This window comes from Phaseolus vulgaris, chromosome 3 (assembly GCF_051622355.1).
Source record: "Phaseolus vulgaris cultivar YP4 chromosome 3, ASM5162235v1, whole genome shotgun sequence".
In the NCBI taxonomy this organism is placed as follows: domain Eukaryota; kingdom Viridiplantae; phylum Streptophyta; class Magnoliopsida; order Fabales; family Fabaceae; genus Phaseolus; species Phaseolus vulgaris.
Window position 1 is genome coordinate 43,575,882 of NC_143500.1, and position 22,336 is coordinate 43,598,217.

General features: G+C 32.3%; 3 protein-coding genes across 5 annotated transcripts; 2 read left to right on the top strand and 1 right to left on the bottom strand.

Annotated features, from left to right (window-relative positions):
- Positions 1 to 371: 371 nt before the first annotated feature.
- On the top strand, positions 372 to 5,552 carry LOC137807841 (Calmodulin binding protein-like protein). Of its 3 annotated transcripts, none has more exons than XM_068608665.1 (7): positions 372 to 1,150; positions 1,476 to 1,554; positions 2,662 to 2,714; positions 2,873 to 3,360; positions 3,809 to 3,969; positions 4,374 to 4,577; positions 4,669 to 5,552. In XM_068608665.1, the coding sequence occupies exons 1-7, from the start codon at positions 1,077 to 1,079 to the stop codon at positions 5,248 to 5,250; spliced, it is 1,641 nt and encodes a 546-aa protein (XP_068464766.1). In that variant the 5' UTR covers positions 372 to 1,076; the 3' UTR covers positions 5,251 to 5,552. The 3 variants fall into 3 exon arrangements, with proteins under 3 accessions (XP_068464766.1, XP_068464767.1, XP_090155672.1); XM_068608666.1 differs by having other exon boundaries at positions 4,374 to 4,540; XM_090299546.1 differs by lacking the exon at positions 1,476 to 1,554 and having other exon boundaries at positions 483 to 1,150.
- Positions 5,553 to 9,383: 3,831 nt separating this feature from the next.
- Positions 9,384 to 12,595, top strand: LOC137807842 (LIM domain-containing protein WLIM1). The gene is made up of 5 exons (XM_068608667.2): positions 9,384 to 9,914; positions 10,992 to 11,088; positions 11,175 to 11,215; positions 11,354 to 11,443; positions 12,174 to 12,595. The coding sequence occupies exons 1-5, from the start codon at positions 9,777 to 9,779 to the stop codon at positions 12,420 to 12,422; spliced, it is 615 nt and encodes a 204-aa protein (XP_068464768.1). The 5' UTR covers positions 9,384 to 9,776; the 3' UTR covers positions 12,423 to 12,595.
- Positions 12,596 to 17,430: 4,835 nt separating this feature from the next.
- LOC137807838 (uncharacterized) lies at positions 17,431 to 19,286 on the bottom strand. Its single transcript, XM_068608660.2, has 3 exons — positions 18,556 to 19,286; positions 18,291 to 18,424; positions 17,431 to 17,831 (listed from the first exon to the last, which is right to left on the bottom strand). The coding sequence occupies exons 1-3, from the start codon at positions 18,848 to 18,850 to the stop codon at positions 17,712 to 17,714; spliced, it is 549 nt and encodes a 182-aa protein (XP_068464761.2). The 5' UTR covers positions 18,851 to 19,286; the 3' UTR covers positions 17,431 to 17,711.
- Between the last annotated feature and the right edge of the window lie 3,050 nt (positions 19,287 to 22,336).

Consider the following 22,336-nt stretch of genomic DNA (forward strand, 5'->3'; position numbering starts at 1 on the left):
CTTTAAGCATAACTCAATCTCATAAAATCAGGCTCAAGAGGGGAGGTTTGTACTCACACATTCCTTATGCTGAGAGTGACAACTCGTGCGTGAAATAACATATTATGGGTAGTTCGATAACGGTCGATAGCGGGTGTCCTGATAAGGACAACAAACACTTGTTAGGATAGACTCGAAATGACTCTTTCAAATATCAAATGGACTTTAAACCTAATTCAATTTTATAAAACTGACTAATGATGTGAGATTTGCGCCCACTTATATATAATAAATTGTCTGAATCTATATAGTCGATGTGTAATCTTCAACGTAGAGTTTCATCTGTAATTGAAGAGAAGAATAAGAAGGTATGAGAGAGTGAAAAAGAGTTTGGATTTTGTTTTGCTCTGTTGGTGTGGAAGGATAGTTATGAGAAGGTTTGAAGGAGAGGGATAAGAGAGGTTGGAAACGTATATCACATATACTTCACTCACGGGAAGCGCGTTGAAGGGGATATTTATGTGTTGCTGCTGCGGACCCCGTTTTACCAAGTCGTAAAACGCGCTTATAATGGACCCCACTGACTCTCCCTTGGCCTAAGATGTTATTGTGCTGTTCCTTCTTCTTTCACCTACTTTAACTTAATAACCGTTTCCTTCTTCTCTTCCCCTGACTCAACTCAATCATCACACAGTGATGGTGGCGTTGTCGCTGTTTGCGAAATCCGAATCCAAAAGTGGCAGTAGATGACGAGAAAAGTTGAAGGCAGAGAAGCATCCCAGACGCAAACAAACTCGGACAATGGTTAGAAACATGACACGCAAGTACTAAAAAGTGGAACTACGAGAAGGAGAGAAGAAGAACGCACGCTGCGCTCTCTAACCCCTTTTATCATTTTTTGTTTGGACCTTACCGCTGCTTTTCTTGTCCTTTACCGCTTCCTCCATCTCTCCCCTGTCGTATCCACACACTATATATGTAACTTTCTGCTTCCTTTCTTCTTCCTCTCTATCTTTCACCGCTCCCTGTCGCCGCATGTTGCTCGATTTCAATACCCAACACCGCCGCGCACCCATTTCTTCTTTATTCCCTCACCCATGTCGCTCAAGCGCCGCCCCGATGATGGCAAGACTCCAGACGACAAGCGGAGGAAGCCGCCTCCTTTCTCCAGGTGCGTGTCCCACTTGCAAACTCCCCAATCGGGTTTTTCAATTCCCGCTCAATGCGTCTTCTTTAGGTTCAATTTTATTCTGGGTCTCCCTGTTAAAATGCTCGCGTGGGATCAGGGACTTGCATGTGTTTGTTTAAATGTAGCGCGAATTCGACTCTCTTCTTGATTGTTTAACCTGAAATGTATACTTGAATTTATGTGCTGCTATGGATTGTTAAATGGAAAAGGCAAATCAGACTCACATGAAATTTGTTGAGTACTATCATTAATTAACGGAACTGTGAAGTTTTTCTTTTTGACTTTGATTGTAATGAATAATGTGTAGTGTGGTGCGTGACGTGATGAGATTACAATCACTCGGGCATTTGCTGGAGCCAATTCTTGAGCCATTGGTTCGTAAAGTGGTACGAATTTCACCCGTCATATTATTATGGATTAGTTGCTTTTATTTATTCCATTTTCTTTTCTGTTTATGCTGTTTCATGGAGTTGTCATATGTTTATTAATCTTGGGCGTTTCTTGGTGGTTTGTGGACATCATTGTGCTTCTTGAAATGATTAAATTCATTTAGTGAGACGATTTAAGTATTGCTTGTGAGTATCACCATGGGTTGCAGCCTGCAGATAACTTGTGTTGCATCCACTTTATGGTGCCTATTGTTTTGGCCGAACACCAGGTGTCACCATTCCCCATTGTGGACAACTTCAGACTGCTTTCTAATCAATCCTTTTTCCATGTAAAAGCATCTGAATATTAGTTCTATGGTATGCAGTGACATTCGGTGATTGGATTTTGAGCATGTTGTGTCACAGCAGACTCACAAACCAAAGATATACTTTAGACCTACTTTGACTGGTTTCAAAACCTGTAATTGGGCTTAAATAGTTTTGATGTACTAAAACAAGTTTGGAAATATTTAATTTGATAAAATTGAGCTACTCACCTAGTTTCCTAGACTTGTCTATAATCTATAAATAAAATGAAAAACAAGGAAGCGTGAAGGGGAAGAAAACACTTGAAGAACTTCCCTGGTTGAATTTGTGCTCGTGCACTTATCCCCTAAGATGCCAACCTTTCTTTTTGGTCTTTGACTGGGACGATCATGTGGAGGACTTACCAAAGATGAATTTTATGCCTCCATTATTTATTTCCTGTATCGGGAAAGCATATATACTGATTTACACAAACAAAATACTCGTTGCTTTAGGTTATGCATTTCATAATTTAACCCTGCACCCTGCTTATTATATTTGTGAGATAAATGAACCAACAAGATGTAGTCGTGTTCATATTTTGGTATGAGTGTTAATTCCAGTAATGCAGCAAAACAGAATTCCCTTTCTAGGACATCAATGTTATGAATAATTGTATGTGATTTTTTAAGGGAATTCCTATGTTAGTTCTCTCTCTCTTCTAAGGTAGCATGCTTGGATTTTGATCCTGTAAATGTTAGTTCCACTTTTACTGATAGTTGATGTCAGATACCAATCAAATATGTGATCTCTTTACAGGTTAAGGAAGAAGTTGAGGCAGCCCTAAAGAGGCATTTAACCAGCGTGAAACAGTAAGAAATAATCTCCTGCTGATTATTTAAATTCCAGTATCTTGGACATGGTATTGAGCTAAAGGAATGTACTGGGAAAAAAAGCTGTAACTGAATGATTTGAAGTTGTTTAGCTTGACTGAAGTTGTTTTTTATGCATCCTTTTTACTTGTTTTCAGGACCTGTGGAAAGGAGTTGCATACTACTGAATTAAGAAATTTGCAACTGCAGTTTGAAAACAGCATTTCTCTGCCTGTCTTTACAGGTGGTCGGATTGAAGGAGAGGATGGCTCTAACCTAAGAATAAGTTTAGTTGATGGTCTAACAGGGGAGGTTGTCTGTACAGGACCTGAATCGATGGCTAAGGTGGAAATTGTAGTTCTTGAGGGTGATTTTGAAGAAGAAAGTGATATTTGGATGCCCGAAGAGTTCAAGAGCAATATTGTGAGAGAGAGGGAAGGAAAAAAGCCCCTTCTTACAGGAGATGTAATTTTATATCTTAAAGATGGTGTTGGTATGATGGGTGAAATTTCGTATACAGATAATTCAAGCTGGACAAGGAGTCGCAGGTTCAGGCTTGGGGCAAGAGTTGTGGACAACTTTGATGGTGTTAGAATAAGAGAAGCAAAGACAGAATCATTTATTGTCAGAGATCACAGGGGAGAATGTGAGTATTTATATCTGTTTAGACGTATCAAGATCTAATGTTTGCAGAGGCTATCAAAATTTACCTTTTAGACTAATTTTGAACTCTAGACGGCTGAGATGTTTATGATATGGAACAAAAAGAAACATTGAACAACACAAAAATTTATGCATTTGACATAATGTCGTGATGGGTTTGCTTAACTTCTTTTTATGTCGAGAATGTAGTAACAGAAAACCAGGATACATGCTGTTTACTGGTCCTGATTTTTTAATCTGATTATCCCATGATTTTCTTTTTGGTGTAAAGCATTCTGTATTTCTTTTTGGAAATGAATTAGAAGTCTAAAAAACTAAGCCCCTTCATTACAGTAAATATATATAATAGAACATATTTGGGTTTTTCGAGTCACTTGTCAAAACAAGAGAGGAATTTAAACTTAGTTTGAATGTCTGATTTTTGTCTGCAGTGTATAAGAAACACCATCCTCCGAGTATGTCTGATGAAGTTTGGAGACTGGAAAAGATAGGCAAGGATGGAGCTTTCCACAAGCGTTTGAGTCGGGAAAAGATCCTCACTGTTAGAGAGTTTCTCACGCTTCTCAATCTGGATCCAGCAAAGCTGCGCAGTGTAAGAATTTAAAGTGTTTATTTACTTGCAAATTGATTTTATAGATTGTCATTTGAAGGGTTTTGGCAATAACTTTCATTGGCACAGTGTAGTTTTCACCAGTTGTGTCAACTGTCAAGGCATTTAGATTAGATTTGTAATTATCAAGTCAGAAACCTCCTAGGTAATAGATTCATACATTGATGAGGACATCCCATTTGTTCCTGTCACGAGCTTGATTAGGCTCTATGGGAGAATCATTATATAAAACATATATGATCTTATTCTCATCCTCTTATAAAAGTAAACCACTCCTTTGATTAACCAAAGTTCTGAATGTTAAACATTCTAATCATTTCTTAAAATAGTCAAGTACTTGGTTTCACTTGGGCAAATGAATAAATTCATTGCTTGGAAATGTGCAGATACTGGGCACTGGGATGTCTGCAAAGATGTGGGAAGTAACTGTGGAGCATGCTCGAACTTGTGTACTTGATACAACTAGGCACGTGTACTTCCCCTCTAATTCTCAACAACATGGGGTGGTCTTCAATGCTGTGGGACAAGTGACTGGACTGCTTTCTGAATGCGAGTATGTCACAGTAGATAAGCTGTCTGAAACTGAAAAGGCATTTATCCCTCATCACCTATACTACTTGCTTTACTCTTTCCTTCTCTTATTTCTCTTTAACAATTAGCAATATGATTTTCCACCATCAGGTTGAGGCTCAAAATACAATTGCCACTGCATTAAAACAAGGGGAGAAATATGCAACTTTTGAAGATGAAGATTCTCTCATGGATGGGTCTTCACACTTAACTAATGTGCTTCACTCCCCGAGCTCTCCCAAGACTGAGGGATCAAGTGCCAACAAGCTCTTGGGTCCCCAAAAGACTGGAGGATTCAATTACCCCCAAGCAAGCGCTTCTTCTCCGGATATCATGTCATCCATTTATTCTGTTGGTGGAACTAGTAGCTTGGATGACTATTGCTTGCCTAATTTCGATAGCATGGGCCTTAGATATGATCAGACCCTCAGTTTTCCAGTCCAAGTCTCGAACTCTTTGATCTGTGACACTGATTCAATTGCTCATGCTTTTAGTGATGAAGATCATCTGAAATTTTTTGATACTGATCTTCAATCTCACGTTGAAGCAGATTTACAGAGTGCTGTTGATAGCTTCATGCACGCACGTTCTACAGCCAATGGTGGTGCGCAGAGGAGATGGAGAAAGGTATGCAACGTCCTAAAATGGTTCATGGTTAGGAAACGGGGAAACCAAATACAGGTAAGATTGTGAAGAATATGAAAGTTCAGTTAGTAATGTACATTGCTCATGAATGCGCCAAAAAATCATTCTGCCCTTTTTAAAGAGAAAAAGTTATGGTTTCTCTTAAATGTAAATACATCTGTGCATTTGTTCTTAAAGCTTTCCAGATGTCATAGAGTTACTCTATCCTTTTGTTATTAATTTTGTAAATACGGTCAGGAGAGGATTTATGGTTGTTGGCAGATGCTTAGTAATTTCAAGATCCACTTACCTTTCTTCTGGATCATATTTTTGTAAGCATGTTGTCTAATAAAATCAGTTTTTCCCCAGAATCTTGGTTCACCATTAAACTTTATAAAATGTTCGCACCCAACCTACTAGCTCAGATGTGGTTCAGTTGGTTTTAAAATGAGCTTGTTATTAAAGTCAAATTTGATGTGATTTATTTGCCACTATCTTTTTGTTATAAAGAACTTGATATGGCTTCGAGAAAAGCTTCGAAATCGAGTGTTGTGAACAAGAAAATAAACATAGTTTTGTCTGTAACTAATTTACTAGATTCAAAATGACTTAACTGTGATTCAAAATTACATTTGATTTTGGTGGAATTTAGTGAAAGAAAATTTAATGAAAAAAATAACTATGAAATGCGATTATGGACAAGATGAAGGAAATAATGAAAAAGTTTGATATAACTCTCTACACGAGAAATATACATTGGTTGAAAAGGAGTGTGTCATTCACTCATCAATATTAACATTTTGCAATTTACTGGAGGAAGGAATTGAAATCAGGTCCTAATATATATATATATATATATATATATATATATATATAACAACGACTAACATAAAAAAAAAACATAACAAGGGCTAAATACAAAGTGGTAACAAAATAATAAAACTTACCATATCTAAAAGGATGAAACAATTATCTCTAAATTAAAACAAAATCAAATTTGAATTGAAATATTGAAATTATAATGAATTAGTTAAAAATCTAATCTAAATGAAAAAGAACAATGCTTTACTAGACTTGTGAGTAAAAGTGAATATTATTCTTTATCATTCAAAGAGTAGAAGGGTCATTATTTATATAACTTTGATCGCGAACACTATGGTTATGGACATTAGATAAAAATTGACTACTACAAATATGGAAATCCTTCCAAGACAATCCTAATGAAAATAAATTAATCTAATTAAATTTCTAAAGAAAACAAAGCACATTTTGTGTTAGACATGTTACATACTTCCACCCATAATTGTGAATAAAATCTTAAAATCGTTCCATAAGTAACCTATTGTTTAGAAATTCAGTTGATTTTTTAGAAAAAAACATGTTATCTCTGTAAAATAATCATGTAACATTCCCTCTTTGAAGTGCTGATTTATTTCTGTATGTTTTTCTCTGCTTGTTAAATTGGATTATGAAAAATTCTAATGTAAAAATATTTTTTAATTACCAAAATATGATATTTTTATTATGGAACTGTGGGTTGATTCATGACAATAAATGTAAGCAAAAAGTTTATTTCTTCAGTAAAAATACAAGAAATTGAATACAAGAAAAATACAAAAAAAATACAAAAAAATGGGCGTATGAATGTTTTATAAGTAGTAATTGAATACAAGAAATTTATAACAGCTTATATATCCCATTGAACCAAAGACTACGTTTTAACAAAAAATAATTCACTAGGAATCTTTCTCTAGGTGTATTTTAAAGTTAATATAAACAAATATTTAATGTAGATTATTACTGATTTAACCAATTATAATAAATAAAAAATTGATCAGCTAGTCCAATTGTGCTCTATGTTTTTTCCTTTTGAATTTATTTTTTTAAAATTCGATCTTTTTTCCTTTTTTTTAGAGAGAAATATGTATTGCAATGTAACTTTTCTTGGCTTATTGTTTTTTCTTCTTCTCTGGCTCTGTAGTTATCGACATCAACGAAAAAAGAAGATCGATCTGTTACATAATTTTTTTAAAAAATAATTCATTTTAATATTTTTTTATTATATATTTTCTAAAAAGTTTAAAGATTTATCTAGAAACGAAAACTAATTTGATATCACATGAAATACATATTTAATAGTGTTTTATAATTAAATTCCATGTACTATATAAATATAAAATTTTTACACTGTTAATTAATAAAATAATAGGAGGCTTAAGGTAAGTTCGGAGGCTGAACTGCACTCCCAAATTCTGAGTTGCCACACATCATTCTCTAGTTCAATAGTAAGATTTTTAAAGTTTATCATAATATCAAAGATGAAAAATACCATTAAAAACTCATTTTTAATAGTTTAATAGCATTTTATTTTTTATTTTTTTCATTAAATTTTTTTAAATAAGTTAAATATAATGCATTTTCATTAATTAATAATATCAAAACACACTCACTTCTATTTTTCTTAAAGTGGTACTATTTCTGTAGACGTTAACGCAAAATGCCTTAGCTTCGTATTTAGTACACTTTACAGGAATTGTCAACATCATTAAAGTCACAACAATGAGTTTGAAGAAGTACGAGAATATATGCTTGCAATAATTTAGTCTTCCATTAGCAAAAAAAGAATATTCTCAGTGTTTGTTCTGTACATGAGATTATGTATCATATATTTAAACATTTTGGAACCTTCAAAATTTTAGGATGTTTATCTCAATTTTACTTTTATTAACTTTTGAAGTATTCGTTGAAGTTGAAGCTGCTGATTATTTGCATTCTATGGATTTTGTCTACTATTCTCTTATCTTGATAATGATAGCACCAGCCTCTCAAATAAAATTCATAAGTGATTCAAAATCAAACATATCTAGATCATGACGGTACCAGGGTCTCAAATAAAGTTTAAAGTTAATTATTTTATTTTTTAAAACAACCTCTCTAAACAACTATAAATAAAGTTATTCAACTTCAAAATACCTAATGATGAAAATCACTAATTTTTGCTTACAATTCTTAAAAAGAAAAAAAGAGGAGGCGCCTCCTATGATGTTTGATTACACTGGTCAGTTAAAATGACGGGTCACTAATTTTTGCTTTCAATTCTTAATTTGTTTGTTCATCAACCACACCTTTTTGACTTAATAATAATAATAATAAAAAAAGTGAAAGTCAGATATTTCGGCAGGACAATTTTTTACAAATTAGTTTTTTTTTTTAATTAACAAGGCATGGTCACTGCTCAACATAATTTTTTAACAATTCCCTTCTTATTTGAAATAATTCACTGCTATTTTCAGTGTTTAATTTAAGTAAGATGTAAAGAAAAATCATTTGCTATTTGATATGACTTTTTTTATATAATGTTTTTAAAATTAGATCAAATTGAACAAAGTACTAGTTCAAGACTCAATCGGGGGTAGAACAAATATTAATAAAAATACTATAATAATTAAATAACATGTAAAATAATTGTTCTAATTAAGATAGATGACCTAGATGACCCTTAATTGTTGGTCCCTTTCCTGTTCGTCTCCCTTATTTCTTATAGAAAACTTTTGCTTTATTATTCTTTGTAACTGTTTTCTTTCATAGCTTAATTTCTTCATAAATTCTTGTAACCCTCCACCTTCGTTAATTTTGCACTTTATTTTTTATGAAGATTCGGTGGGTATCGTCATGAATTTCTTAGATCGGCCCATGACCTCACAGCAGTGATTGTCTCATGATTTCATAGCCCCTCAGTGATCGGCCCATAACCTCACAGCCCGTCAACCTCAGACATGAGCCAATGAGGCTAAACAGGCCTTCAACACGTCATTCTTACCTTTAGCATGATCGGCTTATGCTTCCCTCAGCCTCATCTTGATCGGCCCATGACCTCACAGTAATATTAAAAAGTGTGATATTATACTTTTATGAAAATAAAATATAAATTTATAGCTTATTAATATTTAAAATATGTCTAAAAATTAAAATAAAATATTTGATCATACTAAATATTTTAAATTGGTATTTATATTTTTAAGTAAAAATTAAAATAATATATTATTAGATAACTTGTAGCTGAACCGATTTAAATCCATCAAAAATCAACTTTACTAATTTTTAAATTCTTTAATCGGTCCAATGTGATTTTGAAAATAAAAGTTTTATGGATGGTTGGTAAGTTTTGAAGGTATATATATATTTGAGATGCAGAAATTAGTGGGAAAAGTACATAAGCTCTCTTGCACCAGATGAAAATGTGAACATAAAACATGACATAAGAGTGAATGATTGAGACATGTACATGGTTATCTGTCTTGGTCGATGGTAGAATGGTCATTTTAGCAGAGGCTCCGTCAGTGCCATTGGTGGCCCAAAGCCGTAATCAGCTTGCCCCAAATCAAATCATCAAACTGGCCATTATGAAATACAGCTAACTTTGTTTTTATTTGTCTTTTGTTCAACTCTTAAATATAGACCAATGGACAATTGAGCATGATCACCACCCGTTTGTAAATTTTCCATTGCAGAATTTTGAAAAAACTACAAGGAAAAAATAAAGTATTCCACCCTCTATTCAATTCTCCAACTCGGATTCTAAATCACCATTTGAGATGGCATCATTTGCAGGCACTACACAGAAGTGCACAGCTTGTGAAAAGAAAGTGTATTGGGTGGAACAGCTAACTGCTGACAACAAGTTGTACCACAAATCTTGCTTTAGATGTCACCACTGCAAGGGCACCCTCAAGGTGAGACCGAACATAGGATCGTGTTTTTAAATTTTCTTTGCTTTGAATTTGATCAAAGCTTCATTTGAGCTTTCACTCTTACATTGGTAGAATGATTCTTTTCTTTTCTTCTTTTGGATTGTTGATGATTTTTATGATTTAATGCATGGAAAGTGGAGACTTTTAGGAGGACATGTTGCTAAAGAGTACCTGCGAGAAAAAAGTTGTTGTGTTTCCAGTAATAATCATACAATGTGAGTTGAATCAGATATAGGAAAAAGTAACATTGTAATCATAGAATTGAGGATTGGAAATAAACCAGAATTGATTATATGTATTGGATCTTAGAGAGAAAGGTCTAGCGTGAATAAGAGATAGAGATACATAATACATTATTTGCTTTAACAAGGAGAATGTGGCGAATCCATATCGTAAGTGTAGAATAAAAGGATATTCTTGTTGACACGAGTTCTGATGAATTGGTTCCTATTTCTACTTCATTTCTTTCAGAGTGTTTATCACTCTTCTCCAGATGTCATTTCCATCTTTAGACACGAGGAAGGAAAATCCTAATTTTCACAAAAGGAATTTCAAGAAATTTAAGCAAATTCACGTGGTTGACTGGTAGAATACGATTACTTTGTGAGGTTACATTTTTCCTTTATCTGATAAACTTTCTGTATCTTTCATGAACAGCACTCCTGGTGGTAATCTCAGATGCTTTATTTATATTTATCTACTAATAGTAATTTAAGAATTCGCATTTGGATTCTGAAAACATACCATTTATCTAACACCTATTTTCTTTTCCATGTCTGAGATTTTGATGCACTTTACTTAATTCACATTTCTATTTTAGTTTTTCTTTTTTCAACTTTGAATCTATAAGCCTCTCTCATCAGACACTGACTTGATCTGTGGATGAATTTTTAGAACCATGTGACAACTTTCTATTCCATATTATTTGTTCAAAAATATCACTTTTGAAATAAAAAATTATTTATTGTTTTCTCAACAATATTTTCTTATTTATTAAACATTAATTAGAGACAGAAAGAGGAAACACATTTATCTTGTTTTTATTCTGCATCCCTGCAGCTAGGTAATTATTGTTCCTTTGAGGGTGTCCTATACTGTAAGCCCCATTTTGATCAACTGTTTAAGATGACTGGCAGCTTGGAAAAAAGTTTTGAAGGTGAATTAATGCTATATATGCAGCTATTTCTTTTAAATAAGTTATTGTTTTCTCCTTTCATCTGACTGTTATATTTATGTTTGTAGGTATTCCAAGAATTGCTAGAGTTGAAAGATCTGCTGATCAGGTTTTTACACATTATTAATACACACCCAAAAAAAACATTTCTATCCTTAGGATTCTTATTTAGGATTGTAGATAAATGCATTCTCTACTTGTCAAAAAAAAAATAATTCCCTCTGTATTGTCTCTGGGAATTCCACAGGTCCAAACCAACAACAAGATTTCAAGGTTGTTTTCTGGAACTCAGGAAAAGTGTGTTGTTTGCAAGAAAACAGTGTACCCTATTGAAAAGGTATATGATATAGTTAGCGATATTCAGATCGTCCCATAAATAAACATTTCTCTAAAATAAGTGTCTTTAGAAGAAATGAACAATTAAGAATCTGTCTACTTAAACTTTAATAGATTAATATCATGACAGGCTTTAAATTAAATTAGCAGTAGATACCTTCTTAGTGCTTACTTTAAAACCAAATTCACTTTGGAAGATGATTATCCTAGTTATACAAAATTATTACCTTAATATTATTAAATATGGAAGTAGCAGTAGAAACATAAATATCAATTAAAACAGAACCATTATATGATATTTTTTAACCCTGGTATAATCAACTATAATGAAAATAGAACCATGGTATCTTGTGGTGGATCTACGATCCTGACTTAGTGGAGGTGATTTATTTACAGATAAAATTTAATAATAATCATCATTATACATATAAAAATATAAATGTTACAATTTTAAAACATCAAATAAATAGAATGCATGCTTTGCAATTGAAACACACAAAAATAGGAGACAGTGGATTCAAATAAAATATATAAAATTAGAGAAGATAAATAAAAAATGTTATAATTTTTTGAAAGTCAAATGCACACACATTCATAGGTCTGGGCTCTTGGTATCCCAAGATATACCCCAGAAAAGAGTGACCATAAACAGCATAATGAAAAACATAGTGTGAAGTACCTTAAACCAAATTAGATCATGCCTTTGACTGATGACAGAGTTATTTCTTCAGGTGGCTGTTGATGGGAAATCTTACCACAAGTCTTGTTTCAGATGCACCCATGGAGGTTGTGTGATCAGTCCATCAAATTATGTTGCCCATGAACATCGTCTTTATTGCAGACACCACCATACTCAGCTGTTTAAGCAAAAGGGAAACTTCAGTCAATTAGTCAAGCATGAAAATCTCCAACTCACTACTCAAAACACTACACAATTACATCCAAGTAATGGCAGTGCAAGTCCAGTTCATGACTCTTAGGTTTCATCAAGTGCCACTGTTACACTACCGAACTTCTATTTCTTTCATTATTTATGTTGTAATACTTTTTAGGCAAGCTTGTAACCACAACTTTAAATTTCTTTTGGATTACTTTGGTTATTTAGAATTCAGAAGCTATTCATATATACTTTGGCCAATTACTTCATTTAAAATCCTATTGTTGGCCGCTTCGGAATATTAGAATAAACTTATCCATAATATTTTTAGAAAAGAAAATAAAATTATTTTGTTAATTAAAATTAATCTATATATATATATCAACTTTTTCAAAATGTAATTTTTGACTCGTACACAAATTAATTTTAATGAAAGTTTAAATGTTACGTGAGAAAACAAGGAAAAAAAAAGACACAAAGAAAAAGATCATGGAAAAGTTTGTTGTATCATTATGCAAACAATGCTCAGCGCATTGTTTGTGTAAAGAAAAGAACAAAAAGAACAACACAAAAAATACAGCTCATAGGTACACCTTATTCCCTTTCTAGAAAGATCTAGTAAAAACTCAGAAAATATAGATTGGTTGAAATTATTTTGTTGTATTATTCTGCAAACAATGCTCAGAATATATACACATTGTTTGTGTAAAGAAAAGAACAAAAGAGAATAACAGAAAAAATACAGCTCATAGGTACACCTCATTCCCTTTCTAGAAAGATCTAGTAAAAACACTACATAATAGATTTGATTGAAATTATTTTATTGTATTACCCTACAAACAATGATCAGAATATATACACATTATTTGTGTAAAGAAAAGGACAGAAGAGAATAACAGAAAAAAAAAATACAACTCATAGGTACACCTCATTCCCTTTCTAGAAAGATCTAGTAAAAACTCATAAAACAATGTATAATAGATTGGATTGAAATTATTTTGTTGTATTATTTTGCAAACAATGCTCAGAATATATACACATTGTTTGTGTAAAGAAAAGGACAAAAAGAGAATAACAAAAAAAATACAACTCATAGGTACACCTCATTCCCTTTCTAAAAAAATCTGGTAAAAACTCATAAAAAAATGCATAATAGATTGGATTGAAATTATTTTGTTTGGGCTGTTGTAGAGCTTTCTTTTAGCCCCTCACATGCAAGAGGTTGGAAGATGTCAAGAAGCTTCAACTTGGATAAATTGGAGTGAAACAGTCGTGGTGGAAGGGCTTTAGTAAGAATATCTGCTAACTGATGTGAGGAAGAAACTGGTAGAAGATGCATGAGTCCAATAAGTAATTTTTCCCGAACAATGTGACAATCAATCTCTAAATGCTTTATTCTTTCATGAAAGATGGGATTGCCAACAATGTATAAAGCGCTTTGGCTATCACAATAGAGGACAAAACTCTTAGTGATAAGAATTCTCAAATCATCAAGAAGAAAAAAGGGTCATTGAAGCTCACAAGTGGAAGAGGCAAGGGCCCTATACTCGACTTTTGTGGAAGATCAAGAAACAGTAGATTCTTTCTTGGCTTACCATGACACCAAAGAATTGTCAATAAAAAAAAGTAACCAGTGATGGAACGTCGTGTATCAATACATGTGGCCCAATCAACATCACTGAATCCAAAAAGTTGTGTTGATGACCTGCGGCTAAAAAATAAGCCTTTTCCGGGGCATCCTTTCAAATATCGAATTACTCTCAAGGCAGCTTGAAGATAAGTATGAGTTGGTGTGACCATGAATTGACTGAGTTATTGGGTCACAAAGGTTATATCAGGTCTAGTGCTAGTTAAATATATGAGAGGTCCCACCAATCGTCGATATGAAAAATGGTCAGGTAAAGGTTCACTAGAGTCTTGATGAAGACGTAGGGAGTCATCTATTGGAGTAGAAAAGGGTTTGTAACCCATGAGACCAGAATCCTTAATCAAGTTCAGGCAATATTTGCGTTGACAAAGAGAAATGCCTTGGTTGGAGTAAGCTACTTCTATTCCTAAAAAATATTTCAACTGGCCAAGATTCTTTATATGGAAATGAGAATGGAGAGTGACTTTAATCTTAGTGATCTCAGAAGCACAATTTCCAGTGAGCACAATATCATTGACATAAACAATGAGAGCAGTGAAAATAAAACCAATATTTTTTATAAATAAACTATGATCAACATGGGCTTGAGCATATTCCGAAGATTGCAGTAAAAAAGATAATTTTTCATACCATATGTGCGACTTGCTTATTTCAAGCCGTAGAGACATTTCTTGAGTTTGCAACATTGATTAGAAGGATAATTGGATAGAAGTTCTAATTGGGGTGTGCACCGATATGCCCATAGGATCTTTAAGAATTTTTCTATCCATTTTTCCTTAATGACCCCTAAGTCCTTTTTTAGCTTGTTTAAGATCACCTTGTTTGCCACATCGTCTTGCCCATTAGTTTGGAGATGCTCTATCGAGCTAGTAATGTGACAATTTTTGAAACTTTCATAGAATTCAACTATATTTCAGTCAAGGAATTGGCGATATGTGAGATGTCTTATTCATATATAATGTTTCTCCATACAAATTTTTGGACATTCTTTGTCAAGATGGAGGTCATTTCGTGAAGTAGTAGATCCCTACCAATAAGAACATGCATTGTCCTTTAGTGGAAGAGAATAGTCCCATGATATGCATTCCCCACATCGCAAAACAGCCACAGGGGAAGTGATGTGGAGTAGTGTCATAAGTAGAGTCATGTGTTCAATCTTGATTATTCTCGTGTTTGTTGTCTTCTGATCAGTAGTCGTGTATCTTGTAGATACCATCGAGATCTTCCGCGATGTTCCTTCTCGATCCTATGATGGACGTCAATTGTTCTTGTATGGATTGACTTGCTAATCTGGAACACGTGTATATAGGTCATTTCTCAAATCTCGATCGCTTCCGAGATCTAAATCGGAATGCAAAGATTCCTAAAAAAAAATTCAATATTCAAGTCAATATTTGATAGTTAGAATAATAAATAATGTAAAAACCAAACTTTTATTAGGTAACAGTCACCTATTTATAGGAGTGAGGGTAAATACTATTCACATTTAGCTTGAATTATATAGCTCTTTAGATTAATTTCATTTTAATTTGAAAATATAAATTTATTAGAGTTTATTAATTAGTTTTTAATTATTATTGATTTATTTATCGTTGGTTTAGGTTACAGATTGTCTCGGTATAAGTATAACCTCAGTCGATGATATGAACCCTGTCTAGTAGAGTGTCCATGGGCGAGTAATCCGCAACCACTCTAGATGCCCTGTGTATGAGGGATTTGTTTCCAAGACAAAGATTACAAACAGTTTTCTCATTTATTCGATTCTTTGGTGCAGCCTGGAAAAAATATTTTATAATGAATGGCATGCAAGCTAACTTAATCACCTATAAATTTGTTTGCTGAGGGTACATGCTACTTGGAGAGAGAGAAAAAAATCTAAAAATCATACATTATCAGTCAAACTTTGAAGGCGGTTTCTTAAATTGTTTACTAGCTGTTTGTTTCTGCTGTCCAACAACTATTGGTCACTTTCTATACATGTGTTCACTTTCAGTTTAAGATATGTTTGGTTGAATTTGCTTCCAACAAATATTAACGTCTCTTTAGAACCATAATTTAAAAAAGCAATACAAAAAAAAGAGACAAAATAGACATCCACTTCCTCTTTTTCAGGTATGTATATCACATACATGCATCTCTAGCTAGTATTCTTGTGGTGCTGCGAAAGAGATAATACAAATTAATGACCCAAACACACGTAGCTCCAATCTGAAAGAGAAAAGGCACGTTTTGCTCGAATATCTATGCGTAGCCTCCATGATTGTTCATCATACAGAAGGGAAATAAAGTGGAAAAAAAACAGACAAACAAAAAGCAAGAAAGAAAGAATGCAGTGGCTCATGTTATGGATTTTTTAAACACTGGGAAAGCACTTTGGGAAGAAAAGATAAAGAAGCCAAATATTGGTGGGCCGTGTGGAAGAAATTCTATGTAGTCGATGATGGAATCTTGAGACCCCTCGTGCAGTGCAACTAAATTTCATGCGTAGGAAGTGCACGAGTGGTGAGCTGGTTGCAATTGTCCTATTCTATAGTTTTTCTTTCTTGTTTTTTTAATCCTTCTTGATGCAAAATCTTTAAGTAAGGGAAAGAAAACATTTAAAAAAAGACAAAGCAAAATAAAGGGTCTTTTGCTTTACCAGCAATAGACAGAGAGAAAGTATAGGGGCGAATAATGCAATGGGCCACAAGAAAAAAAATTCTTCTGCTTCTAATGCAACAAAAAATATCCCTGGGTGTCATGGTTGTCTAAAGTGATGAACTGCACAGGCACATCAATTGCAAGTGTTTTAAAGTAAACCTTGTGTTGTGTCACATCTTCCTTCTCTTTCACCCTTTAACTTTTCATTTGTACTCCACACATTGTTTATCTTACTACTACTTTCTTCATACTCATTAAAGCCTCTTCTTAATTTTAAAATTACACAAGTGGATGCTTGAAGACAACCAAGCTCTTGTCCCCATCTCATAATTCATACATTAATACTGTTCAAATGAGATGTATTAATTATTCATACATCAAAATTCTTAAAATGTTTTGTGTGTGTGTGAATGATATGTGCTTTTAACAGGTCATAGATCTGGAAACTATTAGTACTTTAAACATTACTCTTAAATATTTTGTAACACGCCCTCCCCTCCAAAAATATAAAAAAATTCTGGTGTGGAACTTGTTCTTTTCTTGAACAAAAGAAGAGAAGATAAGAGATCAGACAATAGCTGATCAGAAAACCTGTTCATGTTCTCGCAGTTAACGCCTTGAAGTATAAACTACAAAACTTCTTTTGCAACCTTGATTTACCTTAAGCCTTCTGTGACAGTACTCACAAATATATTACTTTTTTTTGTTCGCTGAATTTATGTCTTTGGTAATTATCTGTCTGATGTTGATGTATGATGAACCATATATTTAAAAACAAAAAAATACATAAGAATAAAGGTGAACTTATGATGTTGAAGGGTGATTTCACCAGAAAGTAAGATCTGATACATTAATTGATGTTCAATATGTCAACCTTTACTATACACAATTATTATGCATGAACCCAGTTGCTGAACCGAAGGGAATTTTATCATCTCTCAGTTTTCTCTGGCTTCCCTGAATGTACTATATTTAATTTGATTTAATTTCCACAGATCTAAGCAATCATGAAGAAGGATTGATTAATTTGTTTGTGGTGGTTTGAGTGTCGCTCAATGCTCCTCTGTCCCTCACATCACATGTGGGAAAGATTGAAAACACAGATCAGCTGGCTGCCTCTGAGATGCTTTGCAAAGAGGGTTGCCATGTTCTTGACTTAGCTGTGGCACTTGAAGCATTATTAGTTGATGTTGTCCTTGACCCCTGTCTTTCACCTTTGGTTTCCTGAAAATCATAATTAAAAATTAAGAATCACATAGGTGAAACCACCAAGTACATAATAGCTTTAAACAAATCTCTCTCTCTCTCTCTCCCTTTCCTTTCTTCAATAAAATCCACTATTATAATTCCTTGCAATTGAGCATAAAAATCGAAGATTTCCTTGGTTCGTGTAAGTTTTCTTAATTCTATACAAGTCACCACAGAAAAACGGGTCTGCAAAATGGAGTTATGAAGTATCAAGCTCCCAAACGAACTAGCAAAGCCTTAATTAGTCATTAGAAATACATCTGAATCAATTTGCAAAACCAACCCTTCTTACAAACACACCAACAATTATTTAACGAAAAATTGGTTGTCAATAAGCACAAATACTACATAAAGAGCCTGTTTTAAAGATTTAATTTGACAATAATAAACAAGGAAGTAGAAACAGTAAAAATCCAAACTTTGATTGAGATTTACCAGGTTGTCCTCCGACTCAGACCTCCTTGCTGATTTGTCTGTCCTTTCCTTCGTCAGATTTGGCTTTTGTGCTGATTCCGACAAGTTTCTCTTCAGTTTTGCTTGTTTCTTTGCCCAAAGACCCTTCATAACCTCTGAGAAAAACACCACTTAAAGATTCAAATTTGGAACAAAGCATCAACAATCTAAGGGAAAACAACAACATAAAAGCGTTAAAGAAACAAAAGGGTCGAACTCAAAACTGAAGCTGAGAGTTGGAACTAACCTTGAGCCGAGATTAGTCTATAAACTTGGCCAAGCATAAGGGTATCTGTAGGCTTGAGAATCTTGATGCGGGTAAGGCGAACAGGGTTGGTGGTGGTGTTGTTTTCACTCTTATTTTGGCAATTTTCATTGTCCTTGGATGAGCACAATGTGGTGGAGATAAGAAGAGCAACATAGTGATCAGGGTTGGTCTTCATGACTTCACTGGCACTCACAGGCCAATACAACCTTTCTACTTTCCCATTGGGTTGTTGTATGACTAGAGTTGCAGTGTCAACGGCTTGGCAGTTTCCCATATCTGAGTGGCACACACAGAAGAAGAAGAGGATAACAGAATGGAAGGTGGTGGAAGGGAAGGGAGTAATGAAGTAGCTTAGTGCAACATTTATAGCAGCCACAAGTTTGAAAAGGGGCAAACAAAGTGATATACAAGGAGGCCTATAAATACTGGTTGGTAAATGGGAAAGGCTTGAGTTGTGGAGTTGGAAAGTTTATAGAAATGATAATGATAATATGTGGATTAAAAAGGGGCAGTAGAAAGATAGATTTTGGGAGAATGGGGTGCTGAAAGAAGAGGAGAAAGAAAGAGAAGTGGTGAAAGTGTTATCCAAGATGGATTGGAAGAAGGGTGAGGAAACAGTCTAAAGTAGAAGGGGACCTTGGCAGCTTAGGTGATGTGATGTGCACCTCTAACACGTTACATTCTCGTGGTCTACCTTCTTAGGCTCATGTATTCACCTTTTACACCAAATCTTCTATTTATCACAATTCATAAAGTAAATTAATTATATTTTTGGCTAAGATGTATTTCACCTAGTTCCAGATTATTTTTTTTAACTCCACTTCTCACAAAATTTGTGTGAGTCGATAACAATTTTAATTAACAATGAACTCATTACTACATGGAACAAATTATGTGCAAAAGAGACAAAGTTGAAGTCGTGTATATAGAATATAATTTCAACGGTCAATTTATGCAACTCAAGTCCAGTGTGGAGGTGAGTCTTTAATTGTATAAGTTTTACACCCAGATCTTGCAGCAGCACGATTCTAATTTTGCAGGGTTTTTTTTCTTATTGACATTGGATTCAAACATGAGATAATTTGATTAAGTTGTTAAATATTTAAAAAAATTAAAACAATAATTTGTTGATTGATTTAAGAAATAATAAACTATTTCTTTTTTAAACTGAAAAACGAATAAAAAATAAAAATTGTGTTAAATTATTGAGTAGATGAATGAAATCGCACTCTGTAAGTTCTGTAAAATGCAATAAAAAAATTGTTTGAAAAATTGTATAATATGGGCAAAATTATTATTTTTTATTAATATATGTTAGAAATTTTCAAATAAGACATAAAATAAAATAAAACAAAGATTAAAACAAAGTAAAAAAATTGTCATTATAAAAATACAAAAATATGACATTTTATTGTTTATATGAAGAATTTATACTAATGTGACCAATATTTTTAAGAATATTTATTCGACTTCTTTGAAATTGGTTCATTAATTTTTTTATTATAAGATTATTAGTTGGTATTCTTAATTGTTTAGGTTGTATGAAGGAATTTTGAATTAAATTTCGTCTTATAGAAATAGATTAATAATCTTCGTTTCGAATTAGATGAAATTAAACTTAGTAAGCCTTCTCTATATTATATAAATTGTAAATTGACTTTATTAATAATAGATAACATGCTATACAGATTATGATAGTATGAACACAAAATGTTAAAATCTTAAAATTCTTGACAATCACACTATCCATCATCTAATCTGATTGTATATAACTTAAATTAGTGAAAAAATTAAAGAATGACTAGTTCCTAAACATTAGTAAATTTTTTCTATTATACCTTTTCAACCTAACACATGATAAATTGATCTTCATTGCTGTGCCAAATTTGATTTTAACAGATTTTACAATTAGAAAAACAATAATTTTATTAATTTTTAAATTTTATCAAATAAGTATTTCTTATACATTTTTATAAATTATTTAACCACTCAATCTTTAAATTTATATATTTTATAAATCTTACTTACAAAATTTCATTTACTAAATATATTAATTATTTTTTCTTATTAATCATAAATTACTAAATAACCATAAAACCAAAAAAAGTTTAAACTAAAGTCATACTACTTACTTATCCATGACTTCAGCTTTACATGTTTTAAGATGACTTCACTAATTAAAATTATTTTAAAATCTCGCCACTTCTATACAATTCAATTCAACACCAAAATCATAATATATGAGAACACAAATTTCAATTTAACTTTTTAATAAAAATGTCGTTCCACTAAAACATCTGAACTCACTTGGCCACTAAACACTGAACACAGAAGAAGAGACTAGACCAACTTATTTACATAATTAATTTTTGTTTTACCAATTCTAATAAATATATGATAAATTTGTAGTATTTTGATGTAAAAACTAATATAGTGAAGTCTCTCCTCTTAAGTTAACTCTTCTCATGGATGTCACCCACTTACCCTTACACAACACATCCCTCTACCCTTTATCCCTAGTCTATACCCTAGTTTATAGGGTATAACTCTTTTTAATTTGACCTTTTGGATTTCAGAACTCCGACATTGACGCAAGAGCAGTAGCATTACACTCCAAAACAAACAAAGAATAATGGTCATTAAAGTAAGAGCAATGGTGCATGCAAAAAACTATAAACTTTTCTACATAAATGACATAACTATATTCTTACACTATTTTTTCTTTGCACTATGTCACTTGTAACATTTCCTTTCACCTTTCTATTATTCTGTTACTTTCTCGTTGAGTACCTGAGTCTTTCTTTAAAGAATCTAAACTGTGTAATTCATTTTCATCCACAAGTTATAATGATTAGCAAAGATTATCCACTTTTTAACTATTTTTTTTAATATTCACATTTTCTGTTTTATCTTTAAAATTATATTAATTATTTTTACTAGTTAAAATAAATAATTGATAATAATTTATTTGTTTAATAGATACTTTTTATGGACAAATAAAAAATGTTTTTATGCATATTTTATTATCATTTTACTTTTCATATTTTAATAATTACTTTTTATTATAGTTATATAAAAAAATTAATCGAACTCACTGTATTTTGTTATCAAATAAAAAATTAAATATACAGGCCGTGGTGTTTATATTTCAACTAGCTTTTATAAAAAAAATTGATTTTCTTATCGAGTAAAAGTCATCGGTATTTCAGATTATGAGTTTATAAAATATAAGGCAAGTAGAAAATAATAAGTACTATGTTAGATATTTTGTAGTTTAATTATTGTTACTCTCAAAATTTGAATAAAGTTCCTCAATTAAAAAACAACTTTAGATATTCTAAATTAATTATAACAAAAACCAATAATTTACTCCAAAAATAAACGATTTATTATTAGATAACAGTATTAAAAAATTTACGTTATCAATACATTCTAATAAATATATACTTAGATAGTAGGTAACACTTATATGAATATATACAACTTTTTTTTTTAATATAAACTATACATATGTTATTCAGCTTTGCTTATTATTATTATTTTATCATTAAGTGAAATTTTCTGCTTGAGATAATCAAGTAAATGTAAATAAACATATTCATACAAAGATGAGATTAGTATGGGAATTTGTATTTATTATTTAACTTTTGTATGTTTTTTTTTTTATATTTTTCAACACTAAAAAATTAAAACAATACATTTGCATTGTTTATTTTTTAATGATATATTATGTCAAATATTTATCTAAATAGTTTATTGT

What these genes read in the sequence shown, in the direction of transcription:
- LOC137807841 (XM_068608665.1), top strand. Translation starts at nt 1,077, where the DNA reads ATGTCGCTCAAGCGCCGCCCCGATGATGGCAAGACTCCAGACGACAAG. An exon ending in CAGAGATCACAGGGGAGAAT is followed by an intron (nt 3,361 to 3,808) that starts GTGAGTATTTAT and finishes TTTTGTCTGCAG; the next exon opens with TGTATAAGAAACACCATCCT. An exon ending in ATCCAGCAAAGCTGCGCAGT is followed by an intron (nt 3,970 to 4,373) that starts GTAAGAATTTAA and finishes GGAAATGTGCAG; the next exon opens with ATACTGGGCACTGGGATGTC.
- LOC137807842 (XM_068608667.2), top strand. Translation starts at nt 9,777, where the DNA reads ATGGCATCATTTGCAGGCACTACACAGAAGTGCACAGCTTGTGAAAAG. An exon ending in TTGAAAGATCTGCTGATCAG is followed by an intron (nt 11,216 to 11,353) that starts GTTTTTACACAT and finishes GGAATTCCACAG; the next exon opens with GTCCAAACCAACAACAAGAT. An exon ending in CAGTGTACCCTATTGAAAAG is followed by an intron (nt 11,444 to 12,173) that starts GTATATGATATA and finishes TTATTTCTTCAG; the next exon opens with GTGGCTGTTGATGGGAAATC.
- LOC137807838 (XM_068608660.2), bottom strand. Translation starts at nt 18,850, where the DNA reads ATGGGAAACTGCCAAGCCGTTGACACTGCAACTCTAGTCATACAACAA. An exon ending in TAGACTAATCTCGGCTCAAG is followed by an intron (nt 18,425 to 18,555) that starts GTTAGTTCCAAC and finishes TGTTTTTCTCAG; the next exon opens with AGGTTATGAAGGGTCTTTGG. An exon ending in CTGAGTCGGAGGACAACCTG is followed by an intron (nt 17,832 to 18,290) that starts GTAAATCTCAAT and finishes TATGATTTTCAG; the next exon opens with GAAACCAAAGGTGAAAGACA.